Consider the following 19,020-nt stretch of genomic DNA (forward strand, 5'->3'; position numbering starts at 1 on the left):
CTTTCAAGATTTCAGTCCTTTAAATAAGAAAAACCTAAGCTATATTTAAATGCTTGACTGTTATCTGAATCAAGAGTTCCTAGGAGACTATCACTACTCTCAGATATACTTAACAAAAAAAAAAAAAAAAATCTCAATACACAAGAACTTAAAAGTATAATTTATATAGAAAAAAAGACCAACCTAGCACTTGAGAGGCTGTGGCAGGATTACCTAATACAAGGCCAGCCAGGGGTGCAAAGCAAAATCATGTCTCAACAAACAGAACAGAGAAGAGAGGAGAAAGAAGAAAAATATTCACTGAAGCCAGGAACCCATGCAAAGTATATATGTTTTCAGTGGGAAGTCCTATAAGTGAGAATGCTCAAAAGATTGAAGATGGAATAAATACACAAAGTACCTAGGCTAGCCTCAGCCTAGATGGTCAACATGAAAGGTGGTAGATATAACTAAGACTTAGGCTATGAAGAAGTTTGGAAAGAGATTCAATTAGACATAGTAAAAACAATGAACAAAGAATAAGTGAAATTAGTCAAATGTTTCCAGCATATTTATGTAAAAGTAATATTAAAGCTAAAGTATTCTGAAAAGAATAGGATGTAAGGAAGGAGAGGTGAGCAGAGCATGACCTATCTCCCAGGGAACGTTTTACATGTTTATAGTCATTTTATAGTCACATATAGCATCTAGGAGGAAGTGTTAGGGACTATATATATATAGTACACAATACAACTGTCTCTTCTCCTCCTATCCCCTACATATTATCCAGGCCAAATGTGAACAAGTGTTTAAAAGCCCCAGTGTTAGGTCATGAAAGAACTTCTAGTGCATGGTTACGTGTCTTGCTTGAACCTGACAACCAAGAGTGTCCTTATCTACCTACCAACTTTTACCTATGAACTTCTATAAGAAGAAACTGAACTATGCATTAGTTGCTTTATTACACTCACTATATTTAGAGACAGATGTATCAACTAGTCCTTTCAGATATCAACTTGTCAGATCCTGTTACAGAATTTAAGTGAAACTAAGCTTTAAGAAGTTATCTAGTCAGCCGGGGAGTGGTGGTGCACGCCTTTAATCCCAGCACTTGGGAGGCAGAGGCAGGCGGATTTCTGAGTTCAAGGCCAGCCTGGTCTACAGAGTGAGTTCCAGGACAGCCAGGCTACACAGAGAAACCTTGTCTCTAAACCCCCCAACCCCACCCCAAAAGAGAAGTTTAGTCTGTCATCAAGTACTGTTTTATCCTTTTCACTATACCTTTTAAAACTAAGAGATTACTTTCTTCATTACATTAAAAGTCCATCCATCCTAGGTTCTAAAACTAGATACTAAATACTAAAATTATCAAAGATCATCTCTCTAATATTTCAAACAGTGGATATTAAATTCAAACACACACACACAAACATATAAATGCACACTATACCATACTTCTGTTAACAGCAAAACAATGAAAATACTTTCCTATTAAAAGTATGTTCTAGCCATACTCACCATATGAAGCCTCTCAACTAGCTTTTGATCCCCAAGGCAATTATTTGTATCAAACCAGGAATCAAAGTCCTAGATCAACAAACAAAATAACATCATAAGGTCAGAGATAAGATTAACCACAAATGTCCTATAACTCCAAGTCTAATAATTGTTTCTAAAATTAATATAGTACCTGAGTTGTGAGCCACACAAAAACAATTTAGTTTCAGCCCTTCCTTTTCAGGTTTACTACTAGCTCCAGAACAAGTGGCTGAAGCGTATTGCTCCCTAAGCATCTTTCTTCCATAAGTGCACAGACTGACAGTGAAGAGTCTGAAAGCTAGTTACAGACGTAATTAGAAGACACAACTCAAGGTTTCCAGAGAAATGTTCATCTCATTAATCTAAGTGAAACTTAAGGTAAAAAGCATTTTGTTACTATTTAGAAAAGAACTGCAGCTGGGCAGTGGTGGCGCACGCCTTTAATCCCAGCACTTGGGAGGCAGAGGCAGGTGGATCTCTGAGTTTGAGGCCAGCCTGGTCTACAGAGTGAGTTCCAGGACAACCAGGGCTACAAAGAGAAACCCTGTCTCAAAAAACCAAAAAAAAAAAAAAAAAAAAAAAAAAAGAACTGCATAAGGGCAATTTCCGTATCAAGTATCCTGAAAATATCTATTATAAATTTGTTATGTTAAATAAACATCTTAGAATCACTGTTATAACTGAAAGCTTTAACAGAAATCATTAAATAAGTGTTAACCTAGCAAGAAAAACAAATAATCTTGAAACTATTTGTAAAACAGCAAATATTTAAAAGAATTGAAACTTTCAAATCTGAATGTACTTTTCTATACACATTTCTGTTCTTTGTAAAATAACCCTTAGCTGGCTGATGATAGCACATTTTATCCCAGTACTCAGGAGGCAGAGGCAAGCAGATCTCGGAGTTTGAGGCCAACCTTGTCTACAGAATGATCAGTACAGCCAAGGCTAAACATAGAAACTCTGTCTCAAAAAGATAAAAACCAAAAGAAAAAAATGCAAAAATAACCTTTAATGTAACAAACCAAATTAATACCTTTATAGAATTTATTTTATAATGTACTAATATGTATCTCTACAAAGCTCTCCCACCCACTCCAGATGTAGGAACAAACATTCAAAACTAAACTCCAGTTTGGCCACTGTAATTACTAATTGCAGACTATCAATACATAAACTACTTTCTGTTGCACAGTAAAAAGGTAACTACTTATACCATCATTTGCATTATGCAAATAATTGATAGACTACATTATTACACAGTAATAAAAGATTGGTGTGATGTTCATTGTTCATTGTCAACTTCACAATCTAGAATTAGCCCAGAGCTGGTCCTCCCAACACATCTGTAGGGGATGGTCTTGGTTACATTAACTGCTGTTAAGAAGACCCATCTTAAATTGTGTGACTATTGCCTGGGTTGAGGATCTTGTACTGTTAGAAGAAAGAAAGAAAGAACTGAGCAGCAGGATACACTTATCACACTGTCTGCTTTCTGACTGTGAGTGAAGCATGATCAGCTACAGCCGGCACCTGCCATCTTGTACCCTTGAACTGTGCCCCAGAATAAACCCTTTCTTCCTTAAGCTGCTTTTGTCAAAGTATTTTGCCACAGCAACATGAAAAGAAAATAGACAAAAAGGTTAAACAAATCCCTCCACATTTGAAGGCCATCTCTTAATGTTAAAACACAATGTGTAAGATACACAAAGATACTTGAAAATGCTTAGAGACAAGCCTTTAACCTAGAAACCCTGAGGCAAAATTAAACAGCCTTGATTGCCAAACAGGAAGAATATGCCAATCCAGATGAGAAAACTGATGGGAAGTGATATTAAAGCCAAGGTTCAAAAGTGAGTAAATTCTAAGAATACATAATCAATTTAGTAGGTTAGTAACAGGCTAGCTACATAAGTATAAAAAATTAATGGCCATATCAAACAGTGCTATTATTAGAATATAGGCATTAACTAAAATATTATTAACCACATAAAGAGAAGCTTACATCAGCTGAATTAAACACATCTGGTAACAAAAAATTTAGAAGTGACCAGAGCTCGTGCAGGTTGTTCTGAAGAGGTGTCCCTGTTAGCAACAGTCGATTTGTCGTCTTGAATTCTCTCACTATTTCTGACAACTGAAAGAACCAAAGCCTATTATTAGAACATTCTGAATAAGTAGCAAACCCTCAAACACAAAACATGTTCACATTAAGTATCAAAGTACCTTAGATTTTTCATTTTTTATCCTGTGAGCTTCATCTATAACTAAGTATCTCCAGTTAAATTTTTTGAACACAGACTTCTCTTTAATAAGCATTTCATAAGATGTGACACACACATCCCACTCTCCTGGTAATAAAACATCCCTGACAAATGCAGCCTGTAAAACAAAAACAAAAAAAAAAAAAACAAAAAAATTACACCACTCAATTACACATTAAATTCACTTAACAAGTAATCAAAAACAAGAAAGGAATGAGTAGCTATTAAGTAAGCATGTAAAGCTACCATCCTACCACTGAAATTACTTCATTCAACACTTCAATGTAGTTTTAACTTAGTTTTCAAAAAGTTGAAGTGAATCACAAAATTCCATAGCCTAACTTTAAATTTTCTTTCCAGTCCCCAGGTCTTGCCATTCTTAGGAGCAGGATTTGTGAGATAAAGTAAGGCTGACAGCAGGCAGCAGGCAGCAGCCGATCTCACTCTTTTGATTTGTAGATGTATTAGCACACTGCTGTTATTGTTATTCTATAGGTAAGGATACGACATAAAAGAAGCAGAAGTAGTTGACTTCCCCAAACAAAAAACAATTTGGTAACTTAAAAGAACCCACATAATCTATCTACTGAGAGGCGAAAGCAATCAAGCCTGCTACTGGAGAGAAGGCTTAACGGTTAAGAACACTTGTTCTTGGGCTGGAGAGATGGCTCATCGGTTAAGAGCACTGATTGCTCTTCCAAAGGTCCTGTGGTTCCCAACAACCACATGGTGGCTCACAACCATCTGTAATGGGATCCGAAGCCCTCTTCTGGTCTCTCTGAAGAGATCAACAGTTTACTGACATGTATGAAATAAATAAATAAAATGCTTAAAAAAAAAAAAAAAAAAACAGAACACTTGTTCTTATCGAAGACTAAGGTTCAGTTTACAGCACCCACACAGTGGCTCACAGCCATCCATAACTCTAGTTCCAGGTTTCTGACTTCCTTTTCTGGCCTCAGTGGAAACCAGGCATGCAGACAAAGTATAAAATATTTTTTAAAAAAACTAATCTAAGTATAAACTCATTTAATACAATTATTTAATCAATGAATGCAATTAACTCCAACTTCCAAATCTAAGTTCTTTATCCTTAATAATGTCATTATTTCCATGACTTTGTCCCAAAAAGATGTGGCTAAGAAGTCAATAATTTAACTCCTATTTGTATCATAACAGCTCATTATTAATTAACTCAACTAATATTTAACAACTACTATTCTATGACTATTACCACTATACCCTAATCTGGAAATCTGGCCCCTCAAATTTCTAATGATCTAACATCCTCAAAAAAGCAAGCTAGTATTTCCAAATAAATAATCTTGGACTTTATACAATGACTTCCAAGAAAGGAAACAAACTGAAAATAAAATTAATATTCATAGTTTATTCTAGTCTTTAAAGCCTTCTCAGTAAGATTCTTGAATAACCAGACAGTACTGTAGTTATAAATTACGAATAAGTTGTAAAGATCCTTTGTTTTTAATCCTTTCTCCAGTTATTTTGTCGTAAGCCTAAATTTAAATTCCTTTAATATCAAAAATACCATTACATAGTATAAAAACTTACTCTTTGCTCTTTATCTCCTATCAAGCAAACAGACCTAAGTGTTGGTACCCATCTCTTGAATTCACTCATCCAGTTGTGCAATGTAGACTTGGGAACCAAAACCATATGAGGACCAGGAATATTTCTATAGTGTTTCATGTATCCAAGAAGAGAAATTGTTTGAAGTGTCTTTCCCAAACCCTGAAAAATTCATATTTAATTGATTTAATCAATTTAATTACATTAATCAAACTAATCATTAAACAAAACTGTTCTTCCAGACTTGTAACTCCATCATACATAGAAACATTTAAAAGGAATGCCGAGTATGAGACAGCAGGACAAGCTTTACTGTGTGTGTCCGTTTACACTTAGGTCTCACACAGCTATAAGGAAGGTATCAACAGCACCTTAAGACTCAGAAAATGTGATATCCCAAAGTAACCCATCAGAGACCGAAGTGAAACACAACTGACTGCATACTTTCCCCACCTAATTGTTTAAACACTACTTTGAGAAGAATTAAAATCTTCACTATGTAACTAGTTAGTAGTGAACAGAAGATAAGACGTTTTGTGAAACTAAACCATGTGAGCTATTTTTAAAAATGGAAAGAAACGGCCAAATTATTGCAAAAAACAACAAAGTTCTCAAAATGTATTATTTTAAAATGTAGTCTACTGCAGAGACGGTAATTCTTCACATGTGAAGATGTCACTCACACAACTAAGTCAGCTGTTTAGTTGTAATCAAAACTATTAATCTCTCTTGTTACAGATTTATTTCAAACTATCTTAAGTTACAACAAGTCAACAAAAGTCTTCAAGCTTTAAGATAAGCAAACACATACCATCTCATCTGCAAGGATCCCATTGATGCCATTCTCATACAGAGAGATGAGCCAATTCAATCCTCGGACCTGATAATCTCGCAGTTTACCCCATTTTACATCTAAAAATAACAACAAAACACAATGCTCATTTTAAGGACAAGAACTATAAGACAGGGCTGGCCCCTTTTATCTGATATTCAGAGGTTTTACTGGAACCTACAGGTGTCTACTTCTCTTTCTAGAGGATACATGTATAATGGGGTTTCAGCAAGGCTAAAATCATTAAAAATAGTTAATGAAATCTGGACTGAAGCAGGGGCAGCTGAATACAAGTAACTGATAATGAAGTTATTAGATAAGGCAGAGTCCTCATCGAAATCACTCAATCGAATGTTAAACCGCATTGGTCTTCAGAGTATCTCTAGTCTCTTTACCTCTTTTTAACGTTAGCCCATTTTTAACCAAGTGTTTTCATCCTTCATAAAGATCAGACAGTGGTTCTCTGAAGAGTCTCCTTTCTTCCCACTAAGAGTAGAAATAAAGACAGGAAATCCCTTCTCCAAGTCCACCCTCTCTATTCCTTGAGTTCTTTTGCTGATAGATCATCGTATCTAAGTACATAAGGACCCATGTCCTTCAGTGTATAGACATTACTTGGACTCCCTAGAAAAGCTAATCAGGACTGGGCACACTAGTTAAAATTTGAGAAAGAGATAATCTAAATATACTTTCCAGCTTGTCATACATGTAGCTCTAGCCCCTAGCTTGATTTGAAAAAAAGAAAAAAAGAAAAAGAAATGGTGCTTCCTAAAGCAGGGGAGAAATGATGTTATGCTAAAAAGTGAACCAGTGTGTGAGTGAACTCTAACTAAACAAGAGTCCAAATTCTTGTTGTCCACACTAACTACAAGAGTTGCAAAAAAGCTAGGCTTCAGGAGATTACAGAAGCTTCTAACATTATCAGAAATCAAGATTATGTGCAGGTAAAACTAAGTGGCCATCTTACAAAAACATTAATACATTTCACAAAAATAAATCATCATCAAAAAAAAAGCAAAACACTTTCATGATTTTTCCCCTTTTACTGTTTTCTAATTTGTGAAAATATGTGGCAAAAATCATTCTGTTTTACGTGGATTTTAGAACCATAGTAAGCTGAATGGCATCTTCATATACTTCTGAAATATAGCACATACTCTTAGTTCTAGGGATCAAAGCCAGGGCTTTGCAACATACTATAAGCTATAACCCCAACCAACACATTAACATCTCAGATAAAAACAAAACAAAAACAAACAAACACAACCCTAAAACTTATTCACAGCCAGTAACTATCCAACATTACTAAAAAATTCCTTTATAAAATTATAGGAAAAATAAATTCAGACATCAACTAAGGGATTCTCAAAGGAGCCGCCTTTGAAAATCAAATGGTTCAATGAATTTAACTTACATGATGGAGAATCTTCAAATCGAGTACAAACATTAGTTGCTTTGGAACTTTCTGTTAATAGCTCTTCATCCTCCTCTTGCTCTGTCCTGCGGTGTCGGTAGCTGTAAAATGAAAACAAATCAATTTATAATGAGTTTTATTTCAACACAGTAGCCAAATAATGACATCACAATAATCTTAGCGGGTCTAAGTTAAGACAAGGCTACAGAGCAGCGCAGTGGCAGAGCACCTGTCTAGCATGAGTAACGGTCCTGAGTTAAAAGGCAGGCAGAAGTCTGAGTTTGGGCCAACCTGGTCTACAAGATGAGTTCCAGGACAGCCAGAGAGACACAGAGAAACCCTATCTTGACATGAGAAGAAAAAAAATTGCTATTTTTATAAATTGCTATATTTATTCCCTCCAGATGAACATACTTTCCTATTTCAACTAATCACTTAACAATTTTCACTTTGATAAATATGGTGAATTTTATAAGCCATTGGTAGAATGCTTATCCAGCAAGCATGAGGCCTCGGGTTCTATCTCCAGTACCAAAAAACTAAAAAAACTAATGCACCTATGAAGGGTAAGACCATATATCAGATACAAATTCAAGCCTGGATGATCTACTTCTATGTATAGATGAATAACACATTTAACCTCTGCATTTTTAACCTAAAGAATAGCTTAACATCTTAATTCCACGTACAACATAGCTGCCCCAATTCATAAAGCATACAATGTTATAAAAATAAGTCATTGTATCTATTTTTAGATATTTAAACACTGATGGCCACATCTGTGAAGCCATAGAAAAATAAATTTAAAACCTTAAAAAAATAGAATTTAAAAAGTATGTTTGCTTAAAACTATCAAATATAAACTATTACTCACTCTCCAACTGAAAGCAAATTCTGTTTTTCATCCTTTTTTACCCGTGGGCGCCCTGGTTTCATCTTCAAGGGTGAGGTTGGAGTCTTCTGAGCAGCAGGCTGAATGAAATGTGCGAACAGCTCTGTCTGCTTTAATAAATACTCAAATCTATTTGCTCGGTCAGTTTGCTGCAAAATTTAAGAGACATTTATCAAACTTTTAGAATCCATTTCAACAAGCCAGCATGTTGAAGCTCGAGAATCAAAGTGAACTCCTGAAACATGCAACATGGGTGACTCTCCAAAGCACAGCCAAGACATGCACAGGTTTGAATAGAGACGAGTACATGAAGTGCTAGTGTGTGATTTAAAGATGAGAAGGGGTAATGGGCTAGGGCAGAAAGGATTTACTGCAAAGAAGCATGATAGAAAATAGTCTACAGCATGCTTGCAGTATTGCTTAAATAAATTCATATATTTCCAAAACTAAAATTATATGGGCATTATCATTTAATAACTTGAGTCTGTGTGCCACTTGCGTGCCTGAAGAGACTGGAAGAAGTTTTCACATCCCCTGGGACTAGAGTTACAGACAGTTGTGAGCTACCATGTAAGTGCTAGGATTTGAACCCAGGGCCTCCAGAAGAGCAACACGTGCTCTTAACCACTGAGCCATTTCTCTAGCCCCTATTAAAATCTTTATAATTTATATTTTGCTAGCATATGTACTATGCTAATTCTGTATATACACATCTATAATGTTGGCAGTTTGAAGCTTTTGAATATATTTTTAAGTATTCTCTAATATTTGAAGGTGAAATAAAAGCAAATTTTAAAAAAAATATTTGAAAAGTTCTACTCTTGGTGGGGGGGTATGGCACACTCCTTTAATCCCAGCATTTGGTAGAAGTGAGTTCAAGGTCAAGGTCAGCCTAGTCTACATAGTAAGACCCTGTCTCAAAAAAAAAAAAAAAAAAGGCAAAACAAATAATAACAATAAATACAAAAAACACAAACAAACAAAAAACCCAGTGTATCCTGTACCAGACAACTAGGTGGTAAACACAAGACTGTAACAATGTTCATACTTTTAAGAAATTATTTTTTATTTGCACATTTTTACTTCTTAAGATCTTAACGGCCGGGCAGTGGTGGCACACACCTTTAATCCCAGCACTTGGGAGGCAGAGGCAGGCGGATTTCTAAGTTCGAGGCCAGCCTGGTCTACAGAGTGAGCTCCAGGACAGCCAGGGCTACACAGAGAAACCCTGTCTCGAACTCCCCCCCCCCCCCAAAAAAAAAAAAAAGATTTTAATGTTCTTGAGTTTAAACACGTATAAGGCACTCAGAACAGGCCCATAATGAGCATTCACTGTTGGCCATTATCATTAAAACTGAATGTGAACATAAAGCTCTTTGTGGCACGAAGTTGAGGGAAGTACATGATGTAAACTGGCCCTGTAAACAGAGTAAAATATCAAGATTCCTTTTTATAAAATAAGGAACTATTCACAAAGCCAGTACTGTAACTCAACAATAGAACACACATCCACAAGGTTTGATCCTCAGCCCAAGAAAAACACAAACCCCTTCACAATGTAAGAATGCTGAGACCAAATTGCATATTAGTCCTTGAACATAGTAAAGAATACTAGACATACATACGACAGTTTGTGGATTTAAAAAAAAAATCATTTCAACGCCAAAAGTATTTAAAGGTATAAAAATACAAGGTATTAAAAAATAAAGGTATTAAAAAATGCAAGTGGGTAATTACATCATACTATGTAGCCCTCCTAAAATACTTGTTTGGTTTAAGTAGGCAAACAACACCCCATGTTGCACATATTTCAATTAGTCATCTCTGCTCTACTTATAAAAATTAAACACAAGATTATAGTACATTGAGCTCCAGAGAGCAAGCAAGAGCCAGACACTGGACAACTCTGTGCCTCACAGAGGAAAACCAACTAAACATGGGCAAGCAAAGGAGACTCTAAGAAGCCAAAAGGCAAAATGTCTTCTATATACATTCTTTGTGCAAACTTTTGGGAAGAGCACAAGAACAGCACCTGGATGCTTCTGTCAGCTCCTCAGGTTCTCTAAGTGCTCAGAGAGGCAGAAGACCATGTCTGCTGCTAAAGAAAAAGGGAAATTTGAAGACATGGCAAAGGCTGGCATAAAATCCCACATCACCAAAACACAAAGGAGAGACCAAAATGAAGTTTAAGGACCCCAAAGCATCTGAGGCCTCCTTCTGCCATTCTGTTCTGAATACTGCCCAAAAACCAAAAGAGAATATCCTGGCTAGACCTTTGATGCAAAGAAACTAGGAGACATGTGGAACAACATTGTGGCAGGTGACAAGCAGCCCTGTGACAAAGGAGGCTGCCAAGCTGAAGGAAACATATGAAAAGGATAGTGCTGCCTACAGAGCTAAAGGAAAACCTATGTGGCCAAAAAAGGGGGGGTAGCAAAGGCTGAGAGAGGAAGAAGAAAGGAGGAGGATGCAGTGATAGAGGGTGAAAGGATGAGGAAGAGGAAGTTGGTTCTCACGGCTTCTTTCCTTGTCTATAAAACATTTAACCCCCCTATATACAACTTCACTCCTTTTAAAGAAAAACCTAAACTGTAAGGCGTGTCAGATTTGTTTTTAAACAGCACAGTGTCCTTTGTTTTTTGTACAGTTAACACACTACTGAAAGTGTCTTTAGATAGCCCTGTCCTGAAGTATTTTCAATAGCCACTAACCTTGCCTGGTACAGTCTGGGGATTGTAAAGTGGCATGAAAACTTAAAACAGATTCTTGCTGATTATGTGGAGGGACAGTTTTGGGGTTTTAAGTTTTGTTTTTATCTTCAGTTGTCTCTGATGCAGCTTCTACAAAGATACTTGTTGTTAACTGAATACCACTCTATTAAAAAAGGCTGTTCTTCTGACATTCTGAATGCTTCTAAGTATATACAGATGTTTAGTAGATTTAATTATCTTAAGAAAAATGTTTATTATAAACCATTCACATATTTAGAACATACCATTTTTTCTTCATATGTTGGATCTGGTTCTTGGATTTCTTTTTGCTTTCCAGGTGATTCATCATCAAATACTTCCTGGTAGGAAAGGAAAATGATCAAACTGTTTAAGGATTGTCAACTCACTATCATACACTCATTTCTTGGAAAAAAAATTATTCTAAATAATATACTCTTACTCCAAACTCCCTAGATATTTAATGGCTATCAGATAACCTGACATGAAACCTGATATGGCTGAAATAAAATACTATGGGGATAATTACTTTTCCCAATTATAAACTGTATAGCTTTTGCCATGATAAAAATATTATCAATAATACCCTAAAGCAAAATTGCTTTCTATACAAGCCATGAGGGCAAATCTGTATCTTTTCAAATAAAATTAAAAATACAAATTAGGCAACATAAATGTGAACAGAGTTCTCTTTGTGTCATAAAATTCCATCTATCTACTGTGCTAGTCTATACAAATGTATTCATGGAAGGAAGCATGAGTCGCTTATTTCCACTATCTAGTACATTACCCAAAAAAAGGAGCTTAAATTAAATACCCTTAGTTTGACTCCTAGTTAGTAAAAAATATTCTATTCTTAAAAATGCATTTACCCTGACATTCAAATGCCACAGCAAAGTGACAAAACCTCCAGGTCTAACTTATAGAATCCCTGCAGCACCCATTCAAGGAAAAGTACAGCTACAATAATAATATGTTTTCCAACTGCAGATATTACTTCTATATTTCAATGTCTTTTTCCCCAACCATAAAACATATCTAAGGTCATCAGAAACATTAGGCAAGTGTACTCAACTCAAACCTAATTCTGATTCTAAAATCACTTAGGACAATGAAAAGCACAGTCTGAAGATAACTGTCTTAAAAGACAATAAAATAGTCAGGATAATTTAAGCCCCAATGAAATACTTTAATTTTTGAGTTACTGTTTATAAATTAAAATTTAAATATAAACACAAATGTGAAAAATATGTGGTATTTTCATTAATCAGATGAGTAAACTGAGTCTTCTCAGTATAGGAATATCAACAGTTTCTATTTTTTCTTATTCTTCACTCATTTTCTTTTGTTTATGTCGTAATTACTACTTGTTTATTGTTTTGTTTTTTGGGATAGGATCTCTCTGTGTAGCCCTGGCTGTCCTGCAACTAGCTCTGTAGACCAGGCTGGCCTCGAACTCAAGAGATCTGTCTGCCTCTGCCTCCCAAGTTCTGGGATGAAAAGGCCTGAGCCACCAGTGTTACTGGTGTCCAGATTCCTTTATTTCACGGAATAGAAATCTAAGTATCCAAGTTAAACAGCCTTAGAAACTCAAAAGACCATTTAAAACCTTAAAGGGGGAGGGGGTTATCAAGTACATTTTTAAATTGAAACTGCATTCAGTTCAAATTGGTGCATTACACTAACACCCACCTTCCCCACTAAAAGTTGTTTCAAATATTAACAACGGTATCTGACTCAAGACGCCCCATAAAAGTAGTGCAGACTACACCATCACTTCCTTATAGTGTAAATTCTGCACTAAAGTTCATTTTTATAGTATTACTTCCGATCTGAGGATTAAAATTCCCAGAAATCTTCAGACTGGAACTACAGAATACCTCAAAACAAGACCAAGGCCAAGAATAAAAATTGGAAGCATTAACTTTGTTCCCAGGCAACTCAAAGCCTGGGAGAATATCCAAGAGACCTGACTGGCAGCTCCCCCATTTTCCACCCTCTCCCCCCTTCCTCCAGTATTGTCACCATCATCTGGCCCACTGAAGCCCCAAGAAGATGGTTCAACATCGAATCCTCCGAATACCTTCAAAAGGAAGCAATGCGCTGGGCTAGAAGCCATCACCCTCCCCCGATGCTCCCATTCATTCGGTTTTCCATGCATACACCCCTAATTGGATGGGGATCCAGGACAGGTGCCGCGGCTGTCACGCTCGCTCCCCTCCCGGTGGAGCAGGGCCCGGGAGGGGCCTCCCCTGGCTGCACAGAAGCAGCTGCGCCCCGCTTATCCCCACTGCGCACTCGGCCCTCCAGCTCTCGCCATTGTTTCTGCCCAGAACAGACAGATGCCGCCCCCGCCAGCACCGGGATGAGGCACTGGAGGCGCAAGTCTCCAGCTGCGACGCTGGGAAACGTCGCCCTCGCCTCGGGAATCCCACTCCAAAGGGGCATTTCCCTCTCCTTCCTCAAAGTTTAGTGCAAACTAAAACCTAGATCGGGGGAAACTGAGCGAGTTCTGGGGGAGCCCAGTGATGGAGGAAACGGGTCCCCTCGGCCACAGTAATCAGGAACATGTGTTTCGTAAGAGCGACCCGAGATCTGGCTAGGCAGGCTGCACGGAGGGGAAAACGTAAAGGTGAAGAGCGGGAGACACGCCAGCAGAGCATCCATCTCCCTCCCCGCGCCCCGACCGCGCTCACCTCCATCTCCGTGTCCGCGGGACCCGAGCCCGCAGCGCTCGGAGCCGCCGGCGCCGCGCCGCCCTCGGGGCCGCCTTTGTTGCCGAGGCTGCTCCCGCCGGCGCCCGCCGCCGAGGGCTTGGAAGGCGCGCTCTCGGGAGGCGGGGGCGGCGGAGGCTCGGCCGCGGACGACATGTTCCGGCTGCGTCACCCGCCGCGGCCACGGGCAGGCGCGGCGCCGAGGGAAGCGGCCTGGGCCTGCGCGGCACTGGCGTCCGAGCCGCCCGGGGAGCGAGACCCGCCCGGAAGCTCTCACGCGCGGGGGCTCCGCCACCGACCCGAGCCGGCCCAGCCGCGCCGCTCGCCTCGTCGTCCTCTTCCGCGGGACTCTGCTCTACTGGCGTTTACCCCACGGCGGGAATCACGTCGACGAGGGTGGGAGGAGCCAGCGGGGTCACGGAGGTCAGGGAGGGCGGGCTGCCTCTAAGGAGGCGGAGGGCCGAGGGAAAGGGAAAGGAAAGCGAAAGGTACTGAGAGGCCTCCCGGCGCCTTCTCCTCTCCCGGAGTAGATTATCTTCTCCAACCAACCAGGACGGCTACCTACGCCACCCGCTCTCAAGCCTCGCGAGAGCGCTAGTTCCCCCTTCGAAGGCCGGGTCGCGAGGGCGCATGCGCCGGCTTCTCCTTGGCCCCGCCTCTTCGGGCCTCTAGCAGGATGTAGAGGGCGAGTGGGCGGGGCCTCGAGGGAGCGCGTTGGCGGAGGGTTGCGCGTCCGCTCCTCGGAGTGACGCGAGCTGGGGCTGCGGCGCTCCCGTAACGGCTCGGCTGGCGGTCTCCGCCGCGCTAAAGAGGCCCTCCCGGGAGCAGCGCGACTGCCAGGCGTGCTAGGCGTGGAGCAGAGGCCTGGGCAGGCCTTCGTTGTCCGTCGCTCACGGGCGTGACGTTACGTGACGTTGGGCCCCTGAGAAGAAAAAGCACCTCGGAATTTAACCGTGTGTTCGCTACATCCGTCAGCTTCGCCTAGAGAGTTTGGCTCTTCGGCGGTTTTCAAGTTCAGCTTAAGCCAGAAGACGCGCTACTCTGTGGGAGCACGAATGGCAACTGTTGGAGACAAACGATGGCGTGTTTTCGCATCAAACAGTCGAACATTTGTCTCGAGAAGTGTTCACCGGGTGTGATGCGCACGCCTTTAATCCCAGCACTTGGGAGGCAGAGGCAGGCGGAGCTCTGAGTTCAAGGCCAGCCTGGTCTACAGAGTGAGTTCCAGGACAGCCACAGCTACAGAGAGAAAACGTGTTCATTATTCGTGTTGCTTCTTTATCCTGCCTTAGGCTGTCATGGAGGCAGGCTACTGGGGCCTTGTGTCCCATCCTACTGAATATGAACACGGCTCCATTCATCACCCACCTACTCCCATGCACAAAAGATCTTTGTCATCTTAACCCCGTTCATGATTTAGTACCCACCTATGTTGAATAAAAGTCTTTTCCAGAGTTAATTTCAAACTTCTTGGAATACATAATATTCATATATAAATTCAAATGTTTGAACCAGTCGAATAATCTTTTAGCTAAAATTGAGATCTGAAAACGCTCTCACTTGACATGCTGGGGTTGTAGCTCATCTGGTAGAGTGCTTGGGGAGTACATGAAATCCTGGGTTGGAGTCCTGGCGCTAGTTAATCTGGATGTGGTGATTCATGCCCAGAATCCCAGCACTTAAAGAAGTATAGGCAGGAGGAGCCACCGTTCAAGGTCATCCTTGGCTACGAGGCCAGCCTAGATTAAAACATCTTGTCTCCAAAAACTAATATATAAGGGGCTGGAAGAGATGGCTCAAAGGTTAAGAGCACTGGCTCAATTCCCTAGTTCAATTGCCAGCACCCGTATGTCAGCTCACAACTTTTAAGTCTAGTTCCAGGGGATTCAACACTCGCTCGCACATGCATAATTAAAAATATTGTGGAGGCAGGAAGGGAGACTGGGTTACTCTGTGTAGCCCTGACTATCCTTGAACTCACTCTGTAGACCAGACTGGCTTCGAATGCAGGTATTTATCTGCCTCTGCCTCACAAGTGCTGGGATTAAAGATGTACACTGTGCCACCACCACCCGGCAAAATAAAATCTTTTTTAAAAATTAGTATATAAAAAGTATTTCAAGGATATAGTAATGCTTACATATATATGTGGTTAAATACAATAATTCTCATAGTCTTCAGAGTGGCAAAAAGCTAGTAAAGGGTTAAAATTCAACATTAATATATTAGGAATATTGTACACCTATAAAATGAACTAGTAGAATTTAGCAATCATTAACATAAGAATGTTGATTATGAAGTACTATCTGAAATTTTTTGCACTTTAAAAATGTGTTCAAACAAGTATATTTGTGGAATTATTAAAAGTTGATCGTGGACTGTATTTACATTCTAATTCTTGTCAGCATTTTTTTTTTATTACATTTGTGTTTATATGTGGTAGGGAGATATGCACACATCACTGCATGTCTAGAGGTCAGAAATTTGGGGAGCTGGTTCTCTCCTGTCATACGGGTCCTGGGATTGAACTGTGGTCCATCGCCTTGGCAGCCACTTTCCCCACTAAGCCGTCTCAGAAACCTGAATTTCTTTTTTTATCAAATGTGTTGTAGTGAAAATCTACTTTTATAGAGGTATAACTGACAGTTAAAGCTTGTATGGACTAGGGGTTTGGCTCAGTGCTAAAGCATTCTTGCCTAGCTAGCATCTTCAACCCCTAGCTCCAGAAGAGTGAAAGTGTGTTTACTCAAGGTATTTAATGTGATGTTTAGAAATACAGATACATTGTGAAATGATTAGTTCAAGCTGATTAACCCATTCACCATCATCTCTTATAATCACCATGTGAGCGTGGTGTATGTGTGCGATATTTAAGGTCTGGTGAAGAAGTAGTTCACTGGTCCAGAACTTGCCTGGCATGCAGAGAGCCCTGGGTGAGATGGCCCGGCAGTGCTAAAATAAATAAAGAGGCTAAGGATTGCCTCAGCGTGGTAGAGTGTTTGCCTGGCGTGAAAGAGGCCCTGAGTTCAGGTCCAAGGACTACATATCAGCGCATGATGACACACAACTATACTGTCAGTATTTGGGATATAAGTGGGAGGGTCAGAAATTCAAGGTTGTTCTTACCTACATAGCAAGTTCAAAAGCAGCCTAGGCTGCATAAGACCATGCCTCAAAAATAAATAATAGTAATAAAAAGTAAGCAACATTTTATTTTGTTGAAAATAGATTTTTTCATAAATATATTCGAATTGCTGTTTCCTCTCCCCCTACTTTCCCAGTTCTTCCCCTCTCCCCTCCCATCTGAATCTACACCTTCCCTGTCTCCCACTAGAAAACAAAGCAGGCATCTATAGAATAATAAGAAAAAACAAAAACATCAGAATGGGACAAGACAAACTGAAGAAAAGAAAGCCAAAGAAAAACCACATGGAACACATATAGTTGCAGAGACACATATTCACACACAGGACCGACTGCCATAAAAATACAATGCCAGAAGCTGTAATATACAAATAAGGGATCAGTAAGGTTAAAAATAAAATGCCCTGGTACATCATTATAAGACAAAATCCTGGGTTGGAGAGGTGGCTCAGGGGTTAAGAGCACTGACTGTTCTTCCAGAGGTCCCGAGTTCAATTCCCAGCAATGACATGGTGGCTCACAACCATCTGTAATGGGATCGGATACCCTGTTCTGGTGTGTCTGAAGACAGCTATAATTATACTCATATACATAAAATAAAGAAATCTTTTAAGAAAAAAGACAGAATCTTCCAAAGATGCCATTAAGTTCCTTCTGTGTTAGCCATCTACTGCTGAACATGGAGCCTACCCTCTTGAGTGGTTTTTCCAGTGAGACTCACTTAAGAAAAACTAATCTTTCATTTGCAAAGAGTTATCAGTTGGAACTAGCATCTAGTTAGGGATTGGGGCAGACGGTGTCTACTTCTCTCAGCTCTAAGAACCATCTGATGCAGACCAGTACATGCCTCCTGCATGCTGCCACATGCTGATACAAGCGTTCTCAACCATCCTAATGCTGACCCTTTAGTTCCTCATGCTGTGGTGACCCCAACCATAAAACTCTTTCATTGCTACTTCACAACTGTAATTTTACTATCTCCAGCAGTAGGACCTTAGTTTCTGGAGAAATTAAATACAACCAATACCCAGAACTGAAAACTTTATTTGATGATGAAAGATGTTCAGCTGGGGCTCTGTCTCTCCTGTTATGTGACAATTTCATCTGAATTGACTACATATATGTATACATTATAGAATATATATATATATACATATATACATATATATGTGTGTGTGTATATATATATGCTTTCCAAATGACCCCCTCATCCATTCATAAATATGTAACCTATTTCCCCTTCTGGCTTATGGTTTCACTGCTATGAAGAGACATAATGACCAAGGCAACTCTTATAAGAGGAAACATTTAATTGGTGCTGCCTTACAGTTTCAGAGGTTCAGTTCATTATCATCATGATGGGAAACATGACAGACTGCTGGCAGATGTGGTGCTGGAGAAGGAGCTGAGAGATCTACATCTTGATCCAAAGGCAGCCAAAAGGAAACTGTCTTCCACAGCCAGCTAGTCAGGAGGAGGGTCTGATTCCAGACTGGGTGGCGCTTAGGCATGGGACACCTCAAGCCCACCCCTACAATGACACACCTCTTAATAATGCCATTCCCTGTGGGCCAAGCATTTAAATACATGAGTCTATGAGTCTATGGGGGTCAAACTTATTCAAACCACCACACCTCCCTAAGGAGATCCATCCCTAGTCCCCTAGTCTCACACACACACACACACACACACACACACACACACACACACAACCTCTGTGGTTATACACAATGTAGCTTCCTTATCAATGACATAACAGCTAACACCCACATATATGTGAATACAAACCATGCTTATCTTTCTTGCTCTGAGTTCCCTCATTCAGGGAATGTAAGCTTCCTGGGGACGCACCACACTGATTTCCATAGCGGTTTTCCAAGTTTGTACTTCTGCCAGCAATGGAGGCATGTCCCCTTACACCAC

The 19,020-nt window shown here is 39.8% G+C and overlaps 1 protein-coding gene across 1 annotated transcript in view; it reads right to left on the reverse strand.

Annotated features, from left to right (window-relative positions):
• Smarca5 (SNF2 related chromatin remodeling ATPase 5) overlaps nt 1-14,253 on the reverse strand; it is a 35,399-nt gene extending 21,146 nt beyond the window's left edge. Inside the window, exons 1-9 of the mRNA XM_034522362.2 lie at nt 13,936-14,253; nt 11,506-11,580; nt 8,493-8,659; nt 7,619-7,719; nt 6,184-6,284; nt 5,355-5,534; nt 3,745-3,900; nt 3,524-3,655; nt 1,498-1,566 (exon numbers count right to left, since the gene is read on the reverse strand). Coding sequence (XP_034378253.1) covers nt 1,498-1,566; nt 3,524-3,655; nt 3,745-3,900; nt 5,355-5,534; nt 6,184-6,284; nt 7,619-7,719; nt 8,493-8,659; nt 11,506-11,580; nt 13,936-14,109 — 1,155 coding nt within the window. The 5' untranslated portion in view covers nt 14,110-14,253. The remainder of the gene's footprint in view (nt 1-1,497; nt 1,567-3,523; nt 3,656-3,744; nt 3,901-5,354; nt 5,535-6,183; nt 6,285-7,618; nt 7,720-8,492; nt 8,660-11,505; nt 11,581-13,935) is intronic.
• Nucleotides 14,254-19,020: the final 4,767 nt, after the last annotated feature.

Source organism: Arvicanthis niloticus, chromosome 18 (assembly GCF_011762505.2).
Source record: "Arvicanthis niloticus isolate mArvNil1 chromosome 18, mArvNil1.pat.X, whole genome shotgun sequence".
Taxonomy (NCBI): Eukaryota; Metazoa; Chordata; class Mammalia; order Rodentia; family Muridae; genus Arvicanthis; species Arvicanthis niloticus.